Source organism: Neovison vison, chromosome 9 (assembly GCF_020171115.1).
Source record: "Neovison vison isolate M4711 chromosome 9, ASM_NN_V1, whole genome shotgun sequence".
NCBI lineage: Eukaryota > Metazoa > Chordata > Mammalia > Carnivora > Mustelidae > Neogale > Neogale vison.
Window position 1 is genome coordinate 37,628,833 of NC_058099.1, and position 22,256 is coordinate 37,651,088.

A 22,256-nucleotide genomic window follows, 5' to 3' on the forward strand; every position below is an offset into this window, starting at 1 on the left:
CCACTTCATTTTCAACCCATTTATCATTTCCACTAAATTTGTTTTTTTACTCACTGGGCCACTGTGCCTCCCTAAACCTTTTCTTGGGCCCGGGTGGGAGGGACCACATATCCTCCCAGCCCATTTCTCAGGTGAGGAAACAGAGGCCCAAGGGCAGGATGGAGCCACTTCTCCAGCCCTCTGCAAGCCACTCACAGAATGGGTTAGGTTTTCTCACAACCCCTCCGGGGTTCAAATGACTTCAAATAACCACCAGCACCGCTCCCTCCCTCGCTCACCTTGGAGCACTCAGCTTCCCTGTCATCTCTTCCAGATCATTCTTGCCTCCCTCCAGGATGGCGTAGCTGCTGCCTATATTCCGTCCACCTTATCACGGTGTCTCCTATGTCACCTGCTGTTTATCCATCTCTCCCAAGAGACAGACAGGACCGTGTCTTCTCTACTTCTGGGTCTCCCAGTACCTTGCCCAGTAAATGAGCCAAGGTCTCGATCCCTGACTAACCAACATGGATCCTGAGTCCCTCCTTCACCAACTTGATACCCGCCCAATCCAAGTCCACCCAAGCACTGCCCTCATCCAAGACCCCAGCTTCACTTTTGACCCTTACCTTACTCTGACCCTGACAGTACACACCAGAAAGGAATAAAGGCAGGTGTCTCCTATGTCCAAAGGTTACATCTCTCCCTTCCTGAAAGAAGCAGTTACTATCCTGAGCCCACCTGAGTCTGCAGAGTGGAGTGAGGGGCAGAGCCTCAGTTGCCGGCGGGGGGGGTGGGGGTGCGCAGCAGTGGAAGTGTTTGCTCCTTAAGGACAGCTTCTGACCGGGAAGCCCTCAGATTGCAGCCTGCCCCTGCCTCTCTCCCTGCAGAGTGACCTGCCGGGCAATTTGGGGTTGGGACACAGACAATGTGCGTTCAGACCTGGCTTGGTCTATTGGCACCCTCTAGAGGACAGTTCTGTTACCAGAGCTAGCTTGGGCAACCCAATCCTATATGGCCTCCCCATCAGCCTCAGTGCTCCCGGACTTACTGCCCACTGCCCACCACTCCCCCTGGCAGGTCTCCTCACAGTCTGCAGACCAGCAGCCACTCCCCGTGTCTCAACCCAAGCCACCCGCTCAAACACCACATTGCCCCATCCTTGGAGGCCCAGTAATGCCCTGGCTCCAGAAGTCCACTCAGATGGCAGCTAATCCCCTCGCTCACTCCTGACCCCACCTTAGTCACTAAGTTTCTGCAGCTCTGCCCTGGGGCCCCATACTCTGGTCCAGCTTTGGCTCCTTCACAGAGGTGTTGCTTGCTGTTCCCAAGGGAGGCATTTTCCTGAAGATGGGGCATAGGTTTTCCCTTCCCCTGCTCAGATGGGGGTTCCCAAAGGCGGCGGCCCAGGCTTCTCTCTGCCAATAGACGAGGGACCCCAGAAGACCAGGCTTGACTCTGTCTCCCTTTTCAGAGCAGGGTTGCTCTGCTAACATGGCTTATGTGTCCTCCTTCCCCTGAGATGGGGAGGGGCCTGAGTTTCCCTTTCCTTCTCCAGAATGGGGGTTTCCTGAGGACTGAACTAGGTCTCCTCCCCAACCCCTCCACCTGGCTGTTGATCTCCAGATCTTCCCATCTCCAGTTCCCATTCTGCACAGCTTTTCCCACAGCCAGGGGCTCCAGAGCCTCTGTGCCCTCCCTCAGGTCTGGGGCCCTGGGAGGACTTGCTCTGGCTTTGGGGTGGACACCTGGCTTGGAGGACAGGCCCTTCCTCTGGGACCCATCCTGAGCTCTACCTCTGACCTCACAAGGGCTGCCTCAGAACCTGGTCTCCGTGGCGCCGCGGGCAGGAGAGGGGATGCTATTTTAGGCAGTGTGTCTGGACTTGACCCAAGTGGCACGGGCCAAACCCCTGCCCCACTGACCTCTCCCCTGGAGGAGCAGAGCGAGGCAGCGCGTGGGGCCACCCCAAGGGGGGGCCGAGAGGCGGGCTCTAGACTGGGGACACAGGGACAGTGGAGTCCCAGCCGGGGGTGCAGCCAGAGCCCGGGCCAGTCATGGAGGAGCAAGACCAAGACCTCCTGTAACTGAGAAGCCGCCAGGGTGGATACTGAGGAACATAAGGCCTTTCAGTAGAGTGAGTTGGGTTCCAGGCAGGGCTGGAACAGGGGGCCTCCCCTTCGGCTCGAGCCTCAGTGCTACGTCCTGGGGGACCTATGGTTGGGGGGAGAGAGGACCATGGGACTAGCTGGGGAAGGAACTCCAGCTGGGAGTTAAAGGCCAAGATGTTGGTTTTGGTTTAGTCCTGAGTTGCTGTGTGACACAGGCATGTCCCACGCTCTCTCTGGGCTCTAGTTTCCTTACCTGGAATTTGACTATTGGGAGGAATAGCAGTGCCGCAGAGGCCAGGAGGCTGTGTAGGGCTGGGGTGTCAGGAGAGCGCTGGCCAAGGAAGGAGGAGAGCAGGCAGACCAGACCCTGGACCAAAGCCGAAGGCATGCAGATCAGAGAGATGATTCAATTGCTGACTTAGCTGGAGTGGTTTCTCCCCTGGGAGTTCCCTCCTGAGGAGCTGGGGCTGGGGGTTGCAGGGTCCTGCAGTCAGGACCAGGGATGTGACCTCTGTGCCGCAGCTACGGGGAATCCGGCTAGAGAACCAGGGGACTTACAGAATGGGGAAACTCAAGGGTTACTTCTGTGTGGTCATTTGTGTGGACAATGGGAATACGCTGGGGAATTTTCAGGAAAGGTAAGAGGGTGGACTTTGTTCTGAGGTGGCACTATGGACTAAATGAATTCTCAAGACTTCACTTGTGAGTGCATGTGTGTACTCGAGGAAAAGGCCCTGGAAAATCAGAATTTAAGTCAGCAGCAAGAGGGCTTGAGGTTAGACTCAAGGCAGTAATACCCAGATATGTGAGGGTGGCACCACTGAGGGGAGGCTGTGGGCATCTCCACTGTCCAAGCTGGCAACCTGGGGAAATCAGGAGGACCTGTGAAGGGCCTGGGCCAGGGGTCCCGAGGCCCGCAAGGGTGAGGGGGTGGGACTCCAGGGCCTTTCCCCATTGGCTGAAGCACAGCCACACCCCTCCATGCCAGCTTGGCTGGTTGAGAGATTGGAACTGGCAGGACCTGTCCCTCTGTCTTCCCCGCTGGGAGGCTGAGGTCTGATGAGAATGTGGGGCCGAATGCTGTGCCCCCTAGCCCTAATGACCTCTCTTTGGGTCTGCAGCATCTAAAAATCTCAAAGACGGAACATGGCTCAAAGAGACAAGAAGAGGCGGTAAGTACCCTACTCACTCGTTTTCCTCCTCCAGCCTCTCACCCCCCACCCACCTGCACACCCCTACTCTCTGCCTCTCCCTCATGGCAGCTGACCCTCCCCAACTCCTCTCCTTCCCATTCCCGGCTGGGTCAGGAGGCTTAGAAGAAGGGCCTCTCCCTCCTGGGCCCTAGGCTGGGCCCTGGGGTGACAGAAGGCTGAGAAAGAACTGGGTGAGGGCCAAGGAGTTGGTGAGTGGGTTCCAGCTGCCTTTCTGTAGGTGGTGCTCAACAGAACTGAACTCACCGCTTCTCACCCTCACGGGCTCAAGTCTCTGTGGGGTACAATAAAAGCCAAGGTCCTTGCAACGGCCCAGGGCCTGCCCTTCTAGTCCTGGTTTCCTCTCTGACCTTCCCCCACGCTGTCCCTGCTGTCTCCCACTCCAGTCACACTGACCTCCTTTCCTTTCCCTCAGATATGCTCAGAATCCTTCAGTGATTTCCCCCTCTGCCTGCAGTGCTCTTCCCTCACCTCCTCCTGTCTGTCACCTTCTCAATGAGGCTTTCCCCAACTGCTCTACTTAAAATCATACCCCACCCCATTTCCTTGCTCTATTTTTCTCCATAGGCCGTACTACCTTCTTCCTTCCTTCTTTCCTTCCTCCTTCCCTCCTTCCTTCCTTCTTTTCTTTCTAATATTTTTTAAAAATTTATTTAGGAGAGAGGGACAGAGAGCACAAGTGGAATGGTGGGAGGGGCAGAGGGAGAGGGAGAGGCGGGCTCTCAGCAGAGCACCGACACTGACACTGAATGTGGGATTCACCACTTGAGCCGAAGGCAGTCGCTTAACCGCCTAACCCCCATAGTAAGCTAATGCACTTGCTTATTACATTTCATCGCTGCCTGCCGGTTCTGTGTGAGCAGAGAGTTTTGTCTGTGCACTCCTGGACAGACAGAATGAATGGTTCCCCTTTGTGCTGGACTCTCTCTGGGGCCTTAGACACCGTTTCCAAAGATCCACTGGCATCCCAGTTGAAAACAGCCTCCAGGGCGCCTGGGTGGCTCAGTGGGTTAAGCCCCTGCCTTCAGCTCAGGTCATGATCTCAGGGTCCTGGGATCGAGTCCCGCATCGGGCTCTCTGCTCAGCAGGGAGCCTGCTTCCCTTCCTCTCTCTCTGCCTGTCTCTTTGCCTACTTGTGATATCTGTCAAATAAATAAATAAATAAATAAATTAAAAAAAAAAAAAAAGAAAACAGCCTCCATACCCCAAGCCCACTCCTCTTCCTGTGACCTCAGCTCAGCCCAGGATCCCTTTCTCCACTGCTCAAGCCAGCAGTCAAGACCCTGCCCTTGACACTTCTGTCTCCCCATGCCTTTTATTAGGTCACATCTCCTAAAATATCTAGACTGTGCTCACTCCCACCATTCTTTCCCCCTCGAGGCACGTTAGGCCACCACCTGCCCACACTCTTCAGAAGTCTCTGCAGGCCTCACCTCCCACCCCTGGCTTCTCGGCTCGGATGGCGCTGCCGTTAACCATCGGACCCACTAGATGAGTGATCCAAGGGTGGAGACTCAGTTTGTACACGGACCGCTGGGGCCCGGCTGGCTTACAGGTGGCTGGTTGATTAGGTCATTCAATGAGCTGGGGAATAGGAGACTCCGTTAGCTGGCCAAGTTGCTAGATAAGTAGTTAGTTGAAGGGTTGGTTGGTGAGTTATTAGCTATTTAGCTCCTTCGTAGGCAGGTACTTTGATAATTATCAGGTTGGCCGTTACCTTCTTGGCTTGTAGGCCGGTTCTTCTCATTCTGCACCCTTTCCTTGAGCTATCTCATCTCTGCCCAAGGATCAAATGACCACCTGTGATCTCCGGACGTGTGTCTGTAAATAAGACACTACCAGCTGCCTCCACATTACTGGCCATCTCCTCCTAGATGTCCAGGAGGCTCTTCAAACTCCACACAGCCGGAGGGACTCCTCATGCCTGCCTAAGCCTGCAGCTTATCTCCTCTGCTCGCTAGTCATTCTGCTGTTCTGCCCGAACCTGAGGACATCACTAGCCCCTCCCTCTCCATTTCCCTCTTCAGCCAAACACGAAATGTGTCATTTTGACTGTCTTCTGGCCCTGAGGCTTTCTGTCGTCTGGGCTTGTGCCCTCTCTGCCCACCTCACGCTACTTTCTCTCTCTCTCTCTCTCTCTCTCTCGCCAGCCCATCCTTGGGGAGTCCGTCTACACGCTGTCTTAGCGGCAAGCCTCTGCCATGCCATTCCAAGGCCCAATTTCCCCTGCCTCCCAGGATGCTCCTTCATCTGGCCAGCCTTCCATTCTCAGCCCGTTTCCTCTTCTCTGGGTGACCCTCCCACGCCCCTCCTCCCTGCAATCCAGTGAAGCCCACCTTTCGCCTGTGGCAACACTCCTCACGCTTTATAGTGATTACTTCATTGTTTTTCTTCTTGAGAGTTTTTCTTCCTGAGAGCAGAGGTCCTGACAATGTTTCCTATGACAGTGCTTGATTGTAGTAGGCGTTTGAGAAGTCTCTGGGTGAGTGGCTGGTTGATTTGTTGCTTACTGTGCCTCACCTGCTGTGTGGTGAGGAGGAAGGGGCCACGGTTGGAAAGTTCTCTTGGTGTCCTTGGGTTCCTGCTCTGTACACCCCCTCCACTATTTCTGTGGTACTTTCCCAGGACCATCTTGGGTACCTACCTGCCTCAAGCTACTCACAGACCCTTCTTCAGGGCTGAGAAGCTGGTAATAGGGGCAAAGAGACCCCCCACCTCCCGTGCCCCACCATGATGCTGCATGGCAGCTGGAGTTGGATGGACATTGGTAAATTGTCCCTTGACTCTATATACCCCTCCATATGCTCAGCCCTTGGTTTGTTTTCCTGGGATGAGGACAGAGCAAGGACCCGGGTGGGTGAGATTAAACACAGGGTCTCAGCCAGGAAAATGGAAGGTGTTTTATTCATGCCTGATTTACGATTCTTACTCCCTTTACTAATTCTGTGCTGCTGTAGGGCTGGGGAAATCTCAGGAAGCCTGGGGTGTGGTGGGGGTGATGTTGCTATCCCAGGAGGAAGAGGCAGTTGAGGGGCTGGGGTCAGCTTCAGGCATTCATTAGGAGCCGCGTCACCAGTCTGACAAGCACTAAGGCCACACTTAGAGGGCTCTGTAGCCCTCCTCCTCCTCTTTAGCCTCCAGACCTCCTCTCCTTCCCCAAACCAGAACTCTCTACCCCACCCCCAACAGATGATGGGACCCGTAACTCATTTTTTGGTCTATCTCTTCATCCAACCATGCATTTATTAAATATTTGTCAAGCATATACCATGTGCCAGGCCCTGTAGGAAATTCTGGGGATCTAGTGGAGAGTACAACAGATAAATTCCCCAGTTTTTATTCAGTGGACAATATCTATTGCACACCTACTCTGTATTTGGCCCTGTGCTGGGCAGGTGAGCATACAACAGAGGAGAAGACCCACTCCCTCCTTGCCTCCCCCCCTCTCTCATTTGTTCATTCCTTCATTCGCGCACAGAAGTCTGTTTGTGTCAACCTGGTTACCGAGCCTGCTGTACTTCGCAGATACTTTCCCCTCTGGCAGAACCTGATGCAAGTTTCAGGCCTCCGTGTTTAAGGAGCCCTGAGCGGACTCTGCCACACCCTGTGTTTGCAAAGTGCCTTGCTATTAACAGGTCCTGCCTGACACCTGGCCTGTGTTCTCAAAGCTTTGGCTCCTGCAGACAGGCAGGCAGGCAGACTGACAGGCAGCTGAGCCCCCTCTTCTGCCTGCCCTCTCCGATCTGCTTCTCCTCTGGGACTCACTGGCACCGCAGATGGCACTTTTCGGCTCCCCATTACCTTCTCTGCAGAATGACCTCTTTCGTGCGCCCTTCCCGCTGGTCCAGTCCCCTCCAGAAAGAAGGGACCTAGCCTGGCCATCTGGCACCAGTCCCTCTCCACACTCCTGTGCCTCTCAGTCGTCTCTCATCCCAGCTCTACCAGCTGCCCTGGGCAAGAGGAGGTGTGTGTGGGTAACCTCTGGGTTACCCATTAACTCAGCCATGACCTAAAGGGCCCATGGCAGCAAGTACACTCGAGTCTCTTTCCTGCCCATGGGCTCCGGCTGCTGCTCCATGTCCACCCGCAGCTCCAAGATGGTGTCATCGCCTACAGTAATCACAAGGATGCAAGCAATCATGCAGAAGGAGATGGTGCGAGAGTTCCTGGCCGAGTTCATGAGCACGTATGTCATGATGGTGAGTGGGTAGGTGGCATGGGGTGGGTGGGTTCTGAGGGAGGGAAAGGAACCTCAGGACCTCAGGAGGGTGGGGCTCGGTGAAAGCAATCCATGACCCCCTCCCCACTACTGACCCCTGGGTCACATTATCCCTTCTCCAGCCTTGGAGCTGGGCTCCTGAAGGGGAAGCCTAAGAAAGTAAAGAGAGAGCTCTCTTTTCCTGGCCGTCTTTTTGGGAAAGAAAGAGATCATAGTATGTGGGGAAAGAACAAAACCATGGGCTGGGGTGCAGGTGTCAGGGGGCATGGTTGGAACTGGAGAGAAGGGAAATAAGAGTACAGAGATTAGAGAGAAGTGTCATTGAGCACCACGCTTTGAAAATCCTGAGAGCCATGAAGAGGTGCGGAAGGTTTTCAAGCTGGGGAGTGATGTGTTCACATTTGGATTTTAGAAGGTGTCTGGGATGCAGTGTGAGCCTTAGCAGAGCTGGCAGAACTGATGGGAGGAGAAGCAGTTAGGAGGCTGTTGACCTAGGATAGAGAGAGAGGGTGATGACTGGTCCAGGGATGGAGGAGAAAGCACACAGTTGAGGGAGCTGTGGAGGAACCAAGACTTTGCAAGCAGCAGATGAGGGTAAGTGCTGAGGAGGCCACGCTGGAGCCCAGGGCCCACTTCAGGGTGAGAAGCAAGGTCAGTTTGGGTGTGCTCAGGTGAGGTGCCAGTGGAGACGTCTGGGAGCTTGGATATAGAGGTCTGGGAGCTCAAGAGAGGGACCTGGACTGCAAGTAAGGCGTTAGAGCTCATCAGAATATGGATGGTGGTTATAAAAGTGTCCGGTGAGAGTGCACAGAAAGAGAAAAATAAGTTGAGGACAGAACCCTAAAGAGGAGTGGCCAGAAAAGTGGGAGGAGAAGGGGGGGCTGTTATAGAAAGGAGGGTCCACAGGGAGGGCGTGGTCAGCAGTGGGGGGCTGCAGACAGGCCAGAGAAAGTGGCTGCTGGCAAGGGTCTATAGGGATTAGCAACATGGAGGTCACCGGGGACCTAGACAAGGGCTCTTTTACTGGCTGATGGGGCAGAAACCAGACTGCAGGTGGGATGTGAGGTTTCTTAGAAAGCCCCCTCTCTCCACCTACAGCAGTCCGCCTCTGCCCTGAAGCTGTAGCCATCCCTGTCTGAATCTCATGGAGGCCCCAAGTCCATGAAAAGAAGGGGCAGCTCTGGGAAGGAAAGCCCACATGGAAGTGGGGGTGAGAGTGTATGAGAGCGCCTGAGTGCATGTGGTTATGTGTGTGCACAGGAGGAGGTATTACCGGTTGTATGTGTGTGTGAGTGTGCATTGAGCCACAGTGTGGGAGACACTAAGTGTAGGAGACACTGGACCTCAGAATCCTGATTCTGCCACTGAGTCACCAGCTGGACCTGAGCCGGTCTCTCCACGGCTGAGTCTGTCTTCTCGTTTTTTTTTTTTTTGTTTTTTTTTTTTTAATTTTTTAAAGATCTTATGTATTTCTTTGTTTATTTGAGAGAGAGAGAGAGAGAGAGAGCGCGAGCGCATGAGCAGGGTGCAGGGGCAGAGGGGGACGGAGAGAGAAAATCTCTCAGGCAGACTCCACCCCTGAGCTGGAGCCTGATGCGGGGCTTGACACCATGACCCTGAGATCATGATCTGAGCTGAAAGCAAGAGTCGGACGCTCAACTGTCTAAGCCATCCAGGCGCCCCTGTCCTGTCAGTTATTAAGCATGTTGTTGAATCGGACCTTCATGGGCTGTGGAGCTGTTTGAGTCCTGCTGTCTTCTCAATGTGTGATCTTTTTTTTTTAAGATTATTTATTTATTTATTTGACAGACAGAGACCACAAGTAGGCAGAGAGGCAGGCAGAGAGAGAGAGGAGGAAGCAGGCTCCCCGCTGAGCAGAGAGCCCGATTCGGGGCTCGATCCCAGGACCCTGAGATCATGACCTGAGCCGAAGGCAGCGGCTTAACCACTGAGCCACCCAGGTGCCCCAATGTGTGATCTTTTGCAAGTGTCTTGACTCTTTAGAACTTCAGCTTCCTCGTCAGTAAACGTGACACTAACATCAAGCTGGCAGACACCCAGTACACATGCAGGACATATGTGCTGGTCTCTGTCGTGACACGGGCTCTCGACTGCCCTCCCCTCCCTGCCTCCTGTGCTTTTCCCTTTCCCCATTACTTGCCTTCCTGTTTTGACTCCTGAGCAGTGAGGACAGTAACTGGATGGGGTCCAGCCTTAATCCAGGGCAAAGTCATTCATTTATGACAAGACATTCCAGCCTCGTGAGGGCTGTTAAACCTTGGAACCATGGAGGTGAGAGGGTACCTCCTCAGAGAGCTCTTAGGGGAAGCCGGCACCACTTACATGCACTGATGCCTTCCCATGTCCCTATTTCGCTTCCTTTTTTTGAGATTATTATTGAGCTGTATGCCAGGCGCGATGATGCCAAGCCCCTTACATATAGTATCTTCTCAAATCCTCACAACAAAGCGTTGTGCTCTTCCTACGAGGGAGGTTCTATTATTATCCCCATTCCACAGGTGGGGAAACTGAGACTTCGTGAGACTAAGTTACTTGTCCAATGTCACATTTTTTAAAAAAGATTATTTATTTATTTATTTGACAGAGAGAAATCACAAGTAGACGGAGAGGCAGGCAGAGAGAGAGAGAGGGAAGCAGGCTCCCTGCTGAGCAGAGAGCCCGATGCGGGACTCGATTCCAGGACCCTGAGATCATGACCTGAGCCGAAGGCAGCGGCTTAACCCACTGAGCCACCCAGGCGCCCCAACGTCACATTTTAAGTTAAGATCAAATCCAGTCCAATCTAATATCACAGCCTTGACCCTTAGTTTCTATACTCTCTGTCCCTTAGCTTAACTGTGGCAGGATTTATAACACTCTGGCTTGTTTATTCTCCCCCAGCGGAGGCAAGGCCCTTACTTTCAGGCTTTTGGTAGTCTCTGGGCCTCAATTTCCCCATCTGTAGTACAGGAGCAGAAACATTTGCCAGGCAGATCTGCTGTGAGGATGGAAGGGAAATAACACAAAAGAACTCTGAGGTTTAAGCTCATATAGGACATTGTGTTGTTGTTTGCAGTTGTTGGGCCTGTGCCGAGAAGTGGGGGCTTTTTCGGTTATAGGAAGCTCAATGAGTCATCAGGGCAAAGGTTTTGCCAGAAAAACTGGTGTGACCTTGGGCCGCATTTACTGCAGCCAGGATGAGGGAAGTGGACTGTTCTTCCGGAGCCTCCCAGAGTGCTGTGCTCAGGACTGGCCTTGTGGCGATGAGGACTGGAATGGGCTGGGCTTGACATTGCTAGCTTGACAGAGAAGACAGAGAAGACCTCCTCACCACGGAGAGGAGGAGCTGGGCCATTAGGGCCCTGGAAAAGCAGTTGTCGACAGGAACCAGAGAGGGAGGAGTTGCCAATGTACACGCCTGGGGACCAGACAGTGAAGTCGGAATGGTGGGGACTGTGGCAAGCGGCGGAGTGCCGGCCTGCGCAAAGGCATCTCTGCCACTAGCCCAGCAGACTGTCGCCACACAGGGCAGGACGCAGGCCAGCGTTGCCCAGGCTATTGATTTTTCAAGAGAGCCTGAAACTTCTGGTGGTCAAAACCAAGGTACCCAGGGTGCCTGGGTGGCTCAGTGGGTTGAGCCACTGCCTTCAGCTCAGGTCATGATCTCAGGGTCCTGGGATCGAGTCCCACATCGGGCTCTCTGCTCAGCAGGGAGCCTGCTTCCCTCTCTCTCTCTCTCTCTCTCTCTGCCTACTTGTGATCTCTGTCTGTCAAATAAATAAATAAAATATTAAAAAAAAACAAAAAAAAACCAAGGTACCCAAACAAAACCTTTGTTCTGGATACACTGGCCCATGGGCTGCCAGTTGGCAACCTTGACACAGGAGATCATGTGGGGTTTAGTGACTCATTCATTATTTTTAGCAAATGGTTTTGCCCTCCTGCTTGGAAATGTGGACCCTCGGTCTTCAGACCCTCCATGTGTGCTCCAGCCTCCGCACACCCTACGCCCAGCCCCATCTGTTCTTGTCCTCTCCTGCCTCATCCTACCCTTGGCCTAAGTTTTCCTGTGTCTGGGCTCCCCTGCACCTGTCCTAGAGCCCTTGGGGGACCTACGTGGCCCTGCTCAACTCTCTCTCCCCTACCCTATGCAGGCAATTCCACTTATTCTCAGGTTTTCCCAGAGCTGCTCTGTACTCTGCCCACCCCGCCTTTTTTAAATCAGCAAATGGCTGGATTGCTAGCTTGACAGAGAAGACCATCAGGCAGGCTTCCTGCGTCTGGCTCCTCACCCACCTGTCCCTGCAGCGCCAGGCTCCACTTACCTGCACATCCACATATCCCCTCCTTGGCGAGGGCAGGGTTCCTCCTTCATGGAGGACCCCCCACTCCGGTACGAGTCCCAGCCCCCAGTCCACTCAGGTACTTTGTTCCATCCTGAGGCAGAGCCTCTCCTTCTCCCAGCCTTGCCACGCTGAAGTCTCTCTACTTAAACCGGCACAACACAAAACATTCCTCCCTTCCCCCGTGAGCCCCTTCAGTGATCATGCTCTCCCTCCCTCCCTCCTCAGGCAGGTTCTCAAAGAGATGGCTGCACTGGTACCCTTCAGCTCTTCTTCACCACCTAATTACCTCTCAATTTCTGGGACCCGGTTTCTGTTCCCATGGCCTGATGATGCCGTGCTGAGCACATTACGAAGGACCGCCAGATTGTCACATCCAGAGGGATGCTTTTCAGGCCTTCATGCCCTTGACCTGGAGGCTGCATGTGGCCTTGGGGACCACACCCTCCTGGGAAACTCTGCTGCTCTCTCGTGTCCAGGGCACATTCTCCCTTTGATCCTCTCCCATTTCAACACCTGCTCCATCTGGGGTTTCTGACGCCAACCTACATGGGGCAGCCCACAGTCAACCACCCTCTTACCTTCATCCTCCCTGAAGGCTCAGCTAGAGCTCCCATGTCCACAATTCTCTAGGCTTTCTTTTTCGAATTGTAATTAAATTCGAATTGTCATTAAAATTTTTCTAGTCCCCACATTAAAGAGGTAAAAAGCAACAGGTGAAATTAATTCAAAACATTATTGCATTTAATCCATATAGCCAAAATATTATTACCAGTTCAACATGCAATCAATATAAAATTATTAATAAGATATTCTACATTCTCTTTCTCCTACTAAGTCTTTGAAATCTGGCATGTACTTTATTTACACTTAGCATGGGTCTCAATTTGGACTGGCCACATTTCAAGTACTTACAAGCTGCGTGTAGCTAGTGGCCATCATATTGGAGGATGAATCTAGACTTCCATTTCCAGCAACCTTGATATCTATAGGTCCCTCAGAGACAGCGTATCGAAAGCACAGGGAATTTTCAAAGGAGGTGCTTTCCAGGTGTGGTTTTAGAGTAACGAGTTTTCAGAATCTGGCATCTGGAACTCCAGACAGCGGGAACAGCACATGCAAAACCACAGAATCATTCAAAAACAAGGCACGCAGGGAGCAGTGTGGTTGTTTGGTGTGAGGCTGTTTGGCGCAGCCGACTGCCTAGATTCGAATCCTGGCTCACCCCGTGCAGGTTGTGTGCTTTGGACAAGCTGCTCAACTTCTCTAGGACTTGGTTAACAATCTGTCAAATGGGGAGAATAAGAGCACCTAACACACAAGCTGGTGTGGTGTGAGGGTTAAAGGAGGTGATAGATACAACTTGCTTACAAGTGTCTCACACACAGTAAGTGATCAATAAGCGATGATTATGGTTTAGTAGTAATACTGTTGCTGAACGTGGAGAACACTGGAGCAGATAGGAAACTGAGAGGCAGAAGGGATAAAATTATACAGGGTCTTAAATGGTGCCCTACTGAATTTGGACTTTATCCTAGAAATGGAGGGGAGCCAGTAAATGTTTGAACAAGGGCAGACACGATCAAATTTTTCTGCTAGAAAGGTCACTCTGGCTGCAAGGAGGAGGCTGGGTGAGATCTGGATAGAATGAAGGCAGAGCTGACTGGTATGGGGGATGAGGGGGAGGAAGCTCTCACTTGTGACTTCTAAGTTTCTGGCTTGGCCGACTGGGATGGGGAACATAGGATGAGGATCACATTTTCTGGGAGATGGTGAGCTTTCAACATAGAACCTTTGAAAAACCCATAGATGCCTTTGAAAAACCCAGGCTCCCAGCAGGTATTTGAAGATAGGGATTTAGCTCCTAGGTGGAGGTTTTGGGCATTTTAGTGCATCAGGCATATCTGAAGCCATAGACGTGGTAAGAAGGCCCAGGAAGAGTGACCGGAGACAGACATGAAAGGGGTCAAGGATGGAGCTCTGGAGTCATCCATATTCATGAGGCAGATGAAGGAAGAAGAATGTGGGAAGGAACTGCAGAGAGGGAGGCTGCGGAGGTAAGAGAAAACCAGGGGAGACAGAGATGTCATGGAGGCCAAAGAGGGACTTTCCAGAAGCCCAAAGTGGTTAAGAAGGTCAAAGTTAGCAAAATCAAGTAAGACAATGTCCGAAGAGATCATGAGGAAATCAGGAGACTGGAGCCCTTGGGGAGACTTTTGGTGTCTGTGACATGTGGAAGCCGGAGCCAGATTGGAGAGGGAGAGCTTTAAGGAAGGGATCAAGGAGCCAGCCAGTGTGTCTTTCCTAGATCCTGGATCACACAGGGAGGGGGTGTCCAGGGGTCCATGGCAGGAAGGAAGAGACCCGAGCCTCTGGGAGCTGTCAAGGGGAGGGTAGAAGATACAGGCAAGAGGGAAGTGACTGGAGAGGGATAGAGAAGCTGGGCACAGGACCAGAGCTAAAGGGGAAGGCGGATATAGATTCCAGTGGGAGCTGCAGGAGGTTAAGTGAGGGCCTAGCTCCAGGCCTCTAATCTCCCTGTGAAGGGGGTCAGTAGGGTTTATTTTCTGAGGTGATCCAACAGTTAACGATGGGCAAGGGCAAGAAGTTCAGAAATGACACCCAAGGGCATTGGAAATGTTGCTGAAGGCAAAGGAGGTAGAACCTCACTGGGCTCCCGGGGCCACTATGTGTGTAGGGGCTGGGGTTCTGGCAGAATCCAGGCCAGAAGTTTGAAGATCCCTTGAAGAAACTTCCTGCAGGTTAGGTTGAAGTATAAGATACTCTGAGGGGTTCAATCCACACCGGCCATGCCCTCCTTGAAGCCCTACCCCTACCCTGAACATCAGGTGGGCTTGGGGTCTAGGGGCCTGGATGTGTCCTTAAGAGCCCCTCACATTGCCACTTTCCTCCCAGCTCCTTGTACAGCCCCACTCAGCTCTCGCTGGTCACATTGTAAAGGAAAGTCAAGGAGGAAAATTTCTGGAGGAAGAGGGCATGACAGTGGGTCTCCAGCAGCAATATGTGGTGGCCTGGGGCATAGGGGTGAGCCCAATCTGAGCCCAAGCCCTCCTGTGAGGTTGGGGCTTCTGTGCAGGTGATCCCCTCAGAGGCCCTCCCTTGCAGGTGTTTGGCCTTGGCTCTGTGGCCCATATGGTTCTAGGAGGTAAATTTGGGAGCTTCCTCGGTGTCAACTTGGGTTTTGGCTTCGGAGTCACCATGGGAGTGCACATGGCAGGGAACATCTCTGGTGAGTGATGCCGGGGCCCCATCTCATCAGCAAGGCCAGGTGTCCCCTGCAGGCTCTTCCTGCCTACCCTCAGGCAGCCTCTTCTCTAAGTCCACCCAAACCCAATACTCACTGGCCTGGGGGGAGGGAGAACACTCTGAACCCCTTTCTTCTGACCCTCTCTGCCCAGAATCTAGAATCTTCATAAGCATCCCCAGGCCCCACATTTTTACTAGCTGGGTCAACTTAGCCAAGTTATTTAACTTCTGTCTCTCACTTTCCTTAATGGTGAGATGGGGATGGTAGTCCTTGCCTCGTGGGGTCTTTGTGAGGATTAAATGAATCCACTCCATAGATACTAGCTGTTATTATTATTATTAGGCTAAGCAGGGAGCCTGATGCAGGGCTCAATCCCAGGACCCCAGGATCATGACCTGAGCAAAAGCAGACGCTTCACCGACTGAGCCACCCAGGCGCCCTGCTCTCATATTGTGCGTTATTTTTGTTTGTCTCTGTTCTCACACCTCTGACACTTCTGCCCCTCCCCGCAGGGGCCCACATGAATGCAGCCTTGACCTTCACCAACTGTGCACTGGGCCGCATGTCATGGAAGAAGTTTCCTGTGTACGTCCTGGGTCAGTTTCTGGGTTCCTTCCTGGCTGCTGCCACCATCTACTGCCTCTTCTACCGTGAGTGTCCTGCCCTGGGTTGTCCATCTCTGGCCTCAGCCTCATCCTCTGAAACATGGGCAGATCCAACCCCAGTGTCCTCGTCTGTGAAAACATCTGGGAGAGAAAGCCTTGGAGGTGCTCCCCACCCCTGGATCCTACAGCCTTAATCCTGGGACTCCAGTGGGGTTTAGCTGGTGGCAGGTTCACACTCAGTCTGTGTCTCCACAGCAGCCATTATCGAATTTTCGGGCGGACGTCTGACAGTGACTGGCCCCAAAGCCACCGCTAGCATTTTTGCCACCTACCTTCCTGACCACTCAACACTGTGGAGGGGCTTCCTGGATGAGGTCAGTGGCCCCGTGTGGATTCCCCTCCTCCAGCCGCCCGCACCTAGCAGGCAGCCCTCACAGGAGAAAGGACAAGAACTCTGGTTGGGCTCTCTGCTCGTGGGTTGGGGGTGGGGGCACTGCTGAAGCTCTGTGGTTTGGCTAAGGGCCCTGGGGGGCTCCCACGGTGTCTGTTCCCCAGGTGCTGGTGACAGGGTTGCTCCAGCTATGTCTCTTCGCCATCACGGACAAGGAGAACAACCCAGCGCTGCAAGGGACACAGGCCCTGGTGATCGGCATCCTCGTTGTTGTCATTGGCATATCCCTGGGCATGAATACAGGATACGCCATGAACCCATCCCGGGACCTGCCCCCCCGCTTCTTCACTTACATTGCTGGCTGGGGTATACAGGTCTTCAGGTACTGCCCTGCCCAGTCCACTCCTTCACAGTTTCTTGTGGGCACCCTGCATGCAGGGGGGTGGGGGAGATGTGAGGAGCAGCTCGGGAGAGTCCTGCCCAGCTCCCGGGTGGCCTGGGGAGACAGGTGTGGGACCCCATTTCCCCCAGATGAGCACCAACGCAGATCCTGCTCTTAGACTGAATGTCAGTCCTGCCCCAGGACAGGCTCAGGGGCAACTCTAAGGCTAGAACGGGGGTCACTCCTCGACTCTCAGGCCCTACTCTCTGTCTCAGCCTGAGTGGACATGGGCACTATGCTGGGGATCAGTGCCTTCAGCAGGCCTCTGCCTCTTGCCTGCAGGGCCCAGAACTGGTGGTGGGTGCCGGTGGTGGCACCGTTCCTAGGTGCCTACTTAGGTGGCATCATCTACTTGGTCTTCATTGGCTCCACCATCACACGGAGGCCCCACATATTGGAGGACTCCATGAAGTCTGAAGACCGCAGAATACCTGTGTTGCCCAAGACCATGCCAAACCCAGCCACGACCTCTCCCCTCACCCCTGTCTCTGTGTCTCCCACAGTCCGAACTGTCGCCCCCTTAAGTGATCCCATCCTCCTAGAGCAATTCTAAGAAAGATTATTTGTGACCCTATCCCCCCACTCCAATAAAGAAAGCCTTGTCCAACACAGCGGCACCCCCACTTCCTGGGTGCCTCCTGTGGTTGGGCTTCCCCACTGGATTCTTCCAGGAACTCCAGGGTTATGAAGTAGCCCAAGGCTGGAGCACAGAGCTGAGGGGTCTCTAACTCCTTCCAGCTTTGGGAACTGGGGTGGAATGGGGGAAGACCTGACCTATGACCTCAGTAGAACAGGAGATTAAAGGATGCCAGACACAGAATGGTGGACTTCGAGGCATAGGATAGGGGAGGGATGGTTTTGGGGAAAGGACAACAGTTAGCTGGAGGTAAGCTCTGGGGATACTTTGAGCTTCCCTGGGATGGGACTCTAGTCTCCCTCAGTTCTGGCTAGTCCTAGACCAGACAAAGCAAGGCCCAAGCATGTAGATCAGAGTTTCTCAACCCTTTTTTTTTTTTTTTTCATTATTGCTCCCCTCAGAAGCCTTTTAGACATTTTCTTTCTTAATCACATGGCATTTTAATACCACAGATATACTATATGTGTTTAAGTATTGTGTATATACATATATGTGCTTTATACAAAATAGAGTAAGATTTTTCCATCTTTCTCTTCCAAGAATCAGTGTTCTTACCTTTGGAGGAAAAACCACCCCCCACCTTGAAAAGGTCTAATGTAGACTGAAAGTAGGTGAAGGGTTTGTTTCCTCTTTTTGCTACCAGTGCCAGAGCTCTCCCACACTAAGTCTTTCCGGAATCAGAAGGAAGATGCAGAGAAGGAAGTTCTTCCAAAAGATGCAGGACAGGAAATGGCTTCATGGGGTTCAGGGGACAGGCACAGAGGCTGGGGGGGTGGTGGCAGCCAGTATCCCCACCCACTCTGGGATCAAACAGGAATTACCCTGCTTTCTGGGACTCAGAAAGCATCACCCATGGTTCCTGTCATTGTCCATTTAGCCTTTCAACAATTCCTAAGAACCTCCTGTGTGCAGGCCCTGCCTGGGCACTGAGATGTTGAAGTGGATGAGGCTGAGCCTCTGCCTTCGAGGAGCACAGTCTGATGAGGATGGGTAATCATGAGGAAGGAGCTAAGTGGCAGAGAGGGGGCTGTGGGGCTCAGAGGGGGCTCACCATCCAGCTGTGGGGCGGGGGCAAGGGATGGCTTCCCAGAGGAGGAGGCAGAGCCAAGTGGAGGACAAGTGTTGTCCTTTCTGGGGTTGGTTGCTGCACTTTGCAGTTTGAGGAGATGGAGGCGAGGAGGCTGGGGTTTCTTCGGGATTTGGGGACATGGTGAGATGAGATTTAGCAAGCCCGCCTGAGCTGCAGTGTGCAAGCTGCTGGGAAAGGGGGAGATTGGAGCTTGCGAGGGAGTGCGGTGAAAGGCAATAATCCAGGAGGAGCAGCAGATGGGAGAAAGGGGATTCACCAGATACGGAGGAGGTAAAGCCCACAGGACTTGGGCTCAGATTGGGAGGAGTGGGCAAGGATGCAGTGGGGATCAGGCTGACTTCAGTGTTTGGCTTGGGCCTGGGGCACTGGAGATGTGCCACCTGAGTGTTCATGGGAGACAAACTGATTTGGAGAGGAAGATTAAGTTACATCGTGGGCATGTTGAGTTTGAGTTGCCTGTGGGACTTGGGGGTAAGAGGTATGTATCTTGAACAAGTTATTCCACCTCTCTGGGCTTCTGTTTTCTCATTTGTAAAAGGGATTGCGTATTACCTACCATTTGTGAATGGTATATGTGACTGTTCAATGAAATAAAATATGTATTATGCTGAGAACAGTGCTTGGCACAGAATAAGTGCACAATAAACAATTATGCCTTTTATGTGGTCTGGAGATCAGAAGAGAGTTGAAGACAGCGATTGAGGAAGTTATGGTTGTGTGGATACCACGGGGGCCATGGGAGAGTGAAAGAAGGGTCAGTGAACCGTCCTGGGAGCATGGCTGGGAGGTGGCTGGGAGGTGTGGAGTGCGGACCTAACTGAGGAGCGCGCAAGGTGGGTGATCACGGGGCCCTGCAATCAAAGACAAATGTCCGTCAGGAGGGGAGCAGATACTTACCTTGCTGTATAGTCACGGACAACAGGACATGATATATTGGTGAAAACTGAGGCACGACAGCTTCCTGTAACAACACGGACAAAGTGTGGAAGGCATAAACAGCAATGCAGTAGACTACATACAGAATGACACCAAGGGGTATCATTGAAATACAAGCCAAAAGGAATATATTCTTTGGGCACACACATGCGATAAAACTACTTTATTTTTTAAGTTTTTATTTTTGCGAGGGAGAGCAAGCACAAGATAGGGGAGGGGCAGAGGGAGAAGCAGGATCCCCGCTGAGCAGGGAGCCTGACATGGGGCTCAATCCCAGGACCCTGGGGTCATGACTTGAGCCAAAGTCAGATGCTTAACCAACTAAGCCATCCAGGCATCTCCAGATAAAACTACTTTAAAAAAAAAAAAAAAAGAAGGGATAGGGGTGCCTGGCTGGCTCAGTCTGTGGAGGTGTGACTCTTGGTCTTGGAGTTATGAGTTTGAGCCCCTCATTGGGTTAAATAAAATCTTTAAAAATAAAAACAAAACAAAATCTTAAAAAAAAGGTGGGGGGATGGTTTGTCCAGGGAGACAGAAACGGGAGATGAAATGGGGAAGAGCTTTGGGTAGTATAAACTATTACTTTTCTAGTTCTGGAGTTGGAGGTCAATCTATAGGTTTGTAAATGATTGTGCTTTGTAACATATAACTGTGATATATATTCATTTGTAGGTATCCTATGTTTTAAAAGATGAAGAAATAACCACAGCATGAGAACAGGCTATTGGAAGTGATAGGTATGGAAGGTGCTGACGACAAGGGGTCCAGTGATGAAGGGAAGAGGCTTGAGTATGTCTGACATCTCAAAGTGAGAGGCGCTGAGCCAGCGAATCAGGCCTGGGAGTGACCAGAGAGGGGTCCACAGCTGTAAGTCCCAGCCAGATGCCTGCCTCTCTCTGCCTCAGTGGCCTGGTGAACAGGAGAAGGGTGGCCTTTCTCATTCCTGGCATTCCAGAGCAGAGTGACCGTAAGGCCTAAGTCACAGGTGGGAGGTGTATGTGGGTCTGAGGGCTCTGGCTCCTCCTCTTCTATCCCCCTTACTGACCACTTCAGCCTTCTGCCACCCTCACGTCCCAGGGAGGTGGCCTTGGAGGTAGGACAGTCAGTGGGTCCGTCCAGAGCCTGCCTGCTGGCTACCGCTCTGCACAGACATGCACTAGGCCCATTATCCAAAATACCCTGCAAATTTGGATCCTGTCAGGCTCTGATGAGCCCTGACCATGGTCACAGAGTGTTTCTGTGCACAGATCCCTTTCATTCTCTTGGCAGAAGTTGGTTGAAATTCTGTAACATGCCAGACACCATTTTGGTGCAGAGGATTAGGCACGAAAAAAGAAACTAAATTTCTCGTTCTCATAGAACCAACATTCTGTGCAAGATACATGGTGTGTTAGTGATACATATTAAGGAGGAAAAGTAGCAAAGAGGGACAGGAAGCATGTGGGGCTGTAAAGCCCAAAGACCTCACGGAGAAGGTGAGTCTGCATAAAGACCTGAAAGGGGGGAGGGAGTGAGCCATGTGGACACCTGGAAAGGAAGCATGCCAGGCTGAGGGAACAGCCACTGAAAGGCCCTCAGGTGGGAGTGTGGAGGACCACTGCCGGAATGGGAAAAGGGAAGAGTGGAAGAAGATAAGGTCAGACAAGCAGGTTAAGGTGAACTGAGGCCAGGCCCAGGGGAGAGGTTAAGGCCAAGGCCTGGCGCAGAGGTAAGGGAAGTCTCTGGAATAGAGAGGCAGATACGCAGGCAGGCAGGCAGAGGTGGGGTGAGATGGGGTGGGTCTCACCATCCCTGTGGATTCCTGGCTCTTAGCTCTGCTGTCTGACTGACAGACAGACACACACACACAACACACAACACACACCACACACACACACACACAGTCTTTTGTAACCACGCCCTGGCTTGGATCCAGGAGACGCAGCTGTTTAGCTCTGAGAGCCAGGTTGGGATATGAGTCATGAAGGTCCTGTCTCTGCGCTCATTTTTCCTAGGTGCTGGCCCAACACAGGCTGGCTGTGTGACCTGGACAGAATCCCTCTCCTCTCTGGGACTCAGTTTCCCTCTATGTGCACTGAGGCTTGGATTTATTGGGGTCTGGGGGGAGCCCCACAGCTCTGACTTCTTCCAGTACTTTGCAGTCATGTCATGACTTCGCTTCCCTTTCCCCCACCCCCACTGAGGCTGTGGTTGAACAGGGGACAGCGTAGGGCAAGAGCAACTCCCAGCCCCAGACCAGGCTCCTCCAGGACTTTGCAGGTGAAGGTTTGGTCCTCAGCCTGGTGGTCCTGGCTTTGGGAGGGACCCTGACTCCCTGTCCTTCCCTGCCCTCTCACTCCCACTCAGGCCTTCCAAAGGACAGGAACTCACAGACAGCATTCCGTTCTGGCTAGTGTGTCTGTCTCCCTCAGATGGGGTCCTGCAGCCCAGAAAGAGATGGGAGCAGCCATCTTGGGCAGGTTGGGATGCTGATGTCCCCAGTGGGAGGAGGCTGTAGCCCTTGAGAGTTGTGCAGCCTGACCATGGCTAGGCACTAACTCTTTGCTGACCCTGAAGTGGGAAAGAGGAATAACCCCGCTCCCCTGGGTGCCACAGGGCCTATACTGTGGCCGCTGAGAGCACAAAGAGGGAGCCAGGCTGAATGCAAATGCTGGCTCTACCGCTCACTAGCTGGATGACTTTAGGTAAGACAGGGTAATAACAGCTCCCACCTCACAAGGCCACTGGGATGAGAAAACGAATCCTGCCTGGCATGTGGGCAGTGTTCGCTGTTACCACTCCACACCCTCCTGGTTCTCACATCGTCATGCCCATCTTACATCCAAGGAAGCTGAGGTCTGGGGAGATTGACTTGGTAAGGTGTAGACAATAGGGATCCAGTGCTTACCAATATGGGCTTGGCTAGTTTTTTTGTTTGGTCTCTAAATTGTGAAATACATCCTATAAACATGCATATATAACATACAGGTACAGTTAAAATAATGAAAAAACTCAAACACAAAGACCCCTAATGAACAAATAACC

At 52.7% G+C, this 22,256-nt stretch overlaps 1 protein-coding gene across 7 annotated transcripts; it reads left to right on the top strand.

Moving 5' to 3' along the window:
- Positions 1-2,021: 2,021 nt before the first annotated feature.
- Positions 2,022-18,957, top strand: AQP7 (aquaporin 7). 7 transcript variants are annotated; one of them, XM_044265518.1, is made up of 8 exons: positions 2,022-2,116; positions 3,212-3,262; positions 7,392-7,500; positions 14,990-15,113; positions 15,644-15,781; positions 15,992-16,110; positions 16,292-16,509; positions 16,852-18,957. In XM_044265518.1, exons 2-8 carry the CDS (start codon positions 3,237-3,239, stop codon positions 17,120-17,122), a joined length of 1,005 nt encoding a protein of 334 aa, XP_044121453.1. In that variant the 5' UTR covers positions 2,022-2,116; positions 3,212-3,236; the 3' UTR covers positions 17,123-18,957. The 7 variants fall into 7 exon arrangements, with proteins under 7 accessions (XP_044121453.1, XP_044121451.1, XP_044121454.1 ...); XM_044265516.1 differs by lacking the exon at positions 2,022-2,116 and having other exon boundaries at positions 3,100-3,262; XM_044265519.1 differs by lacking the exons at positions 2,022-2,116; positions 3,212-3,262; positions 14,990-15,113 and adding an exon at positions 5,735-5,783.
- Positions 18,958-22,256: the final 3,299 nt, after the last annotated feature.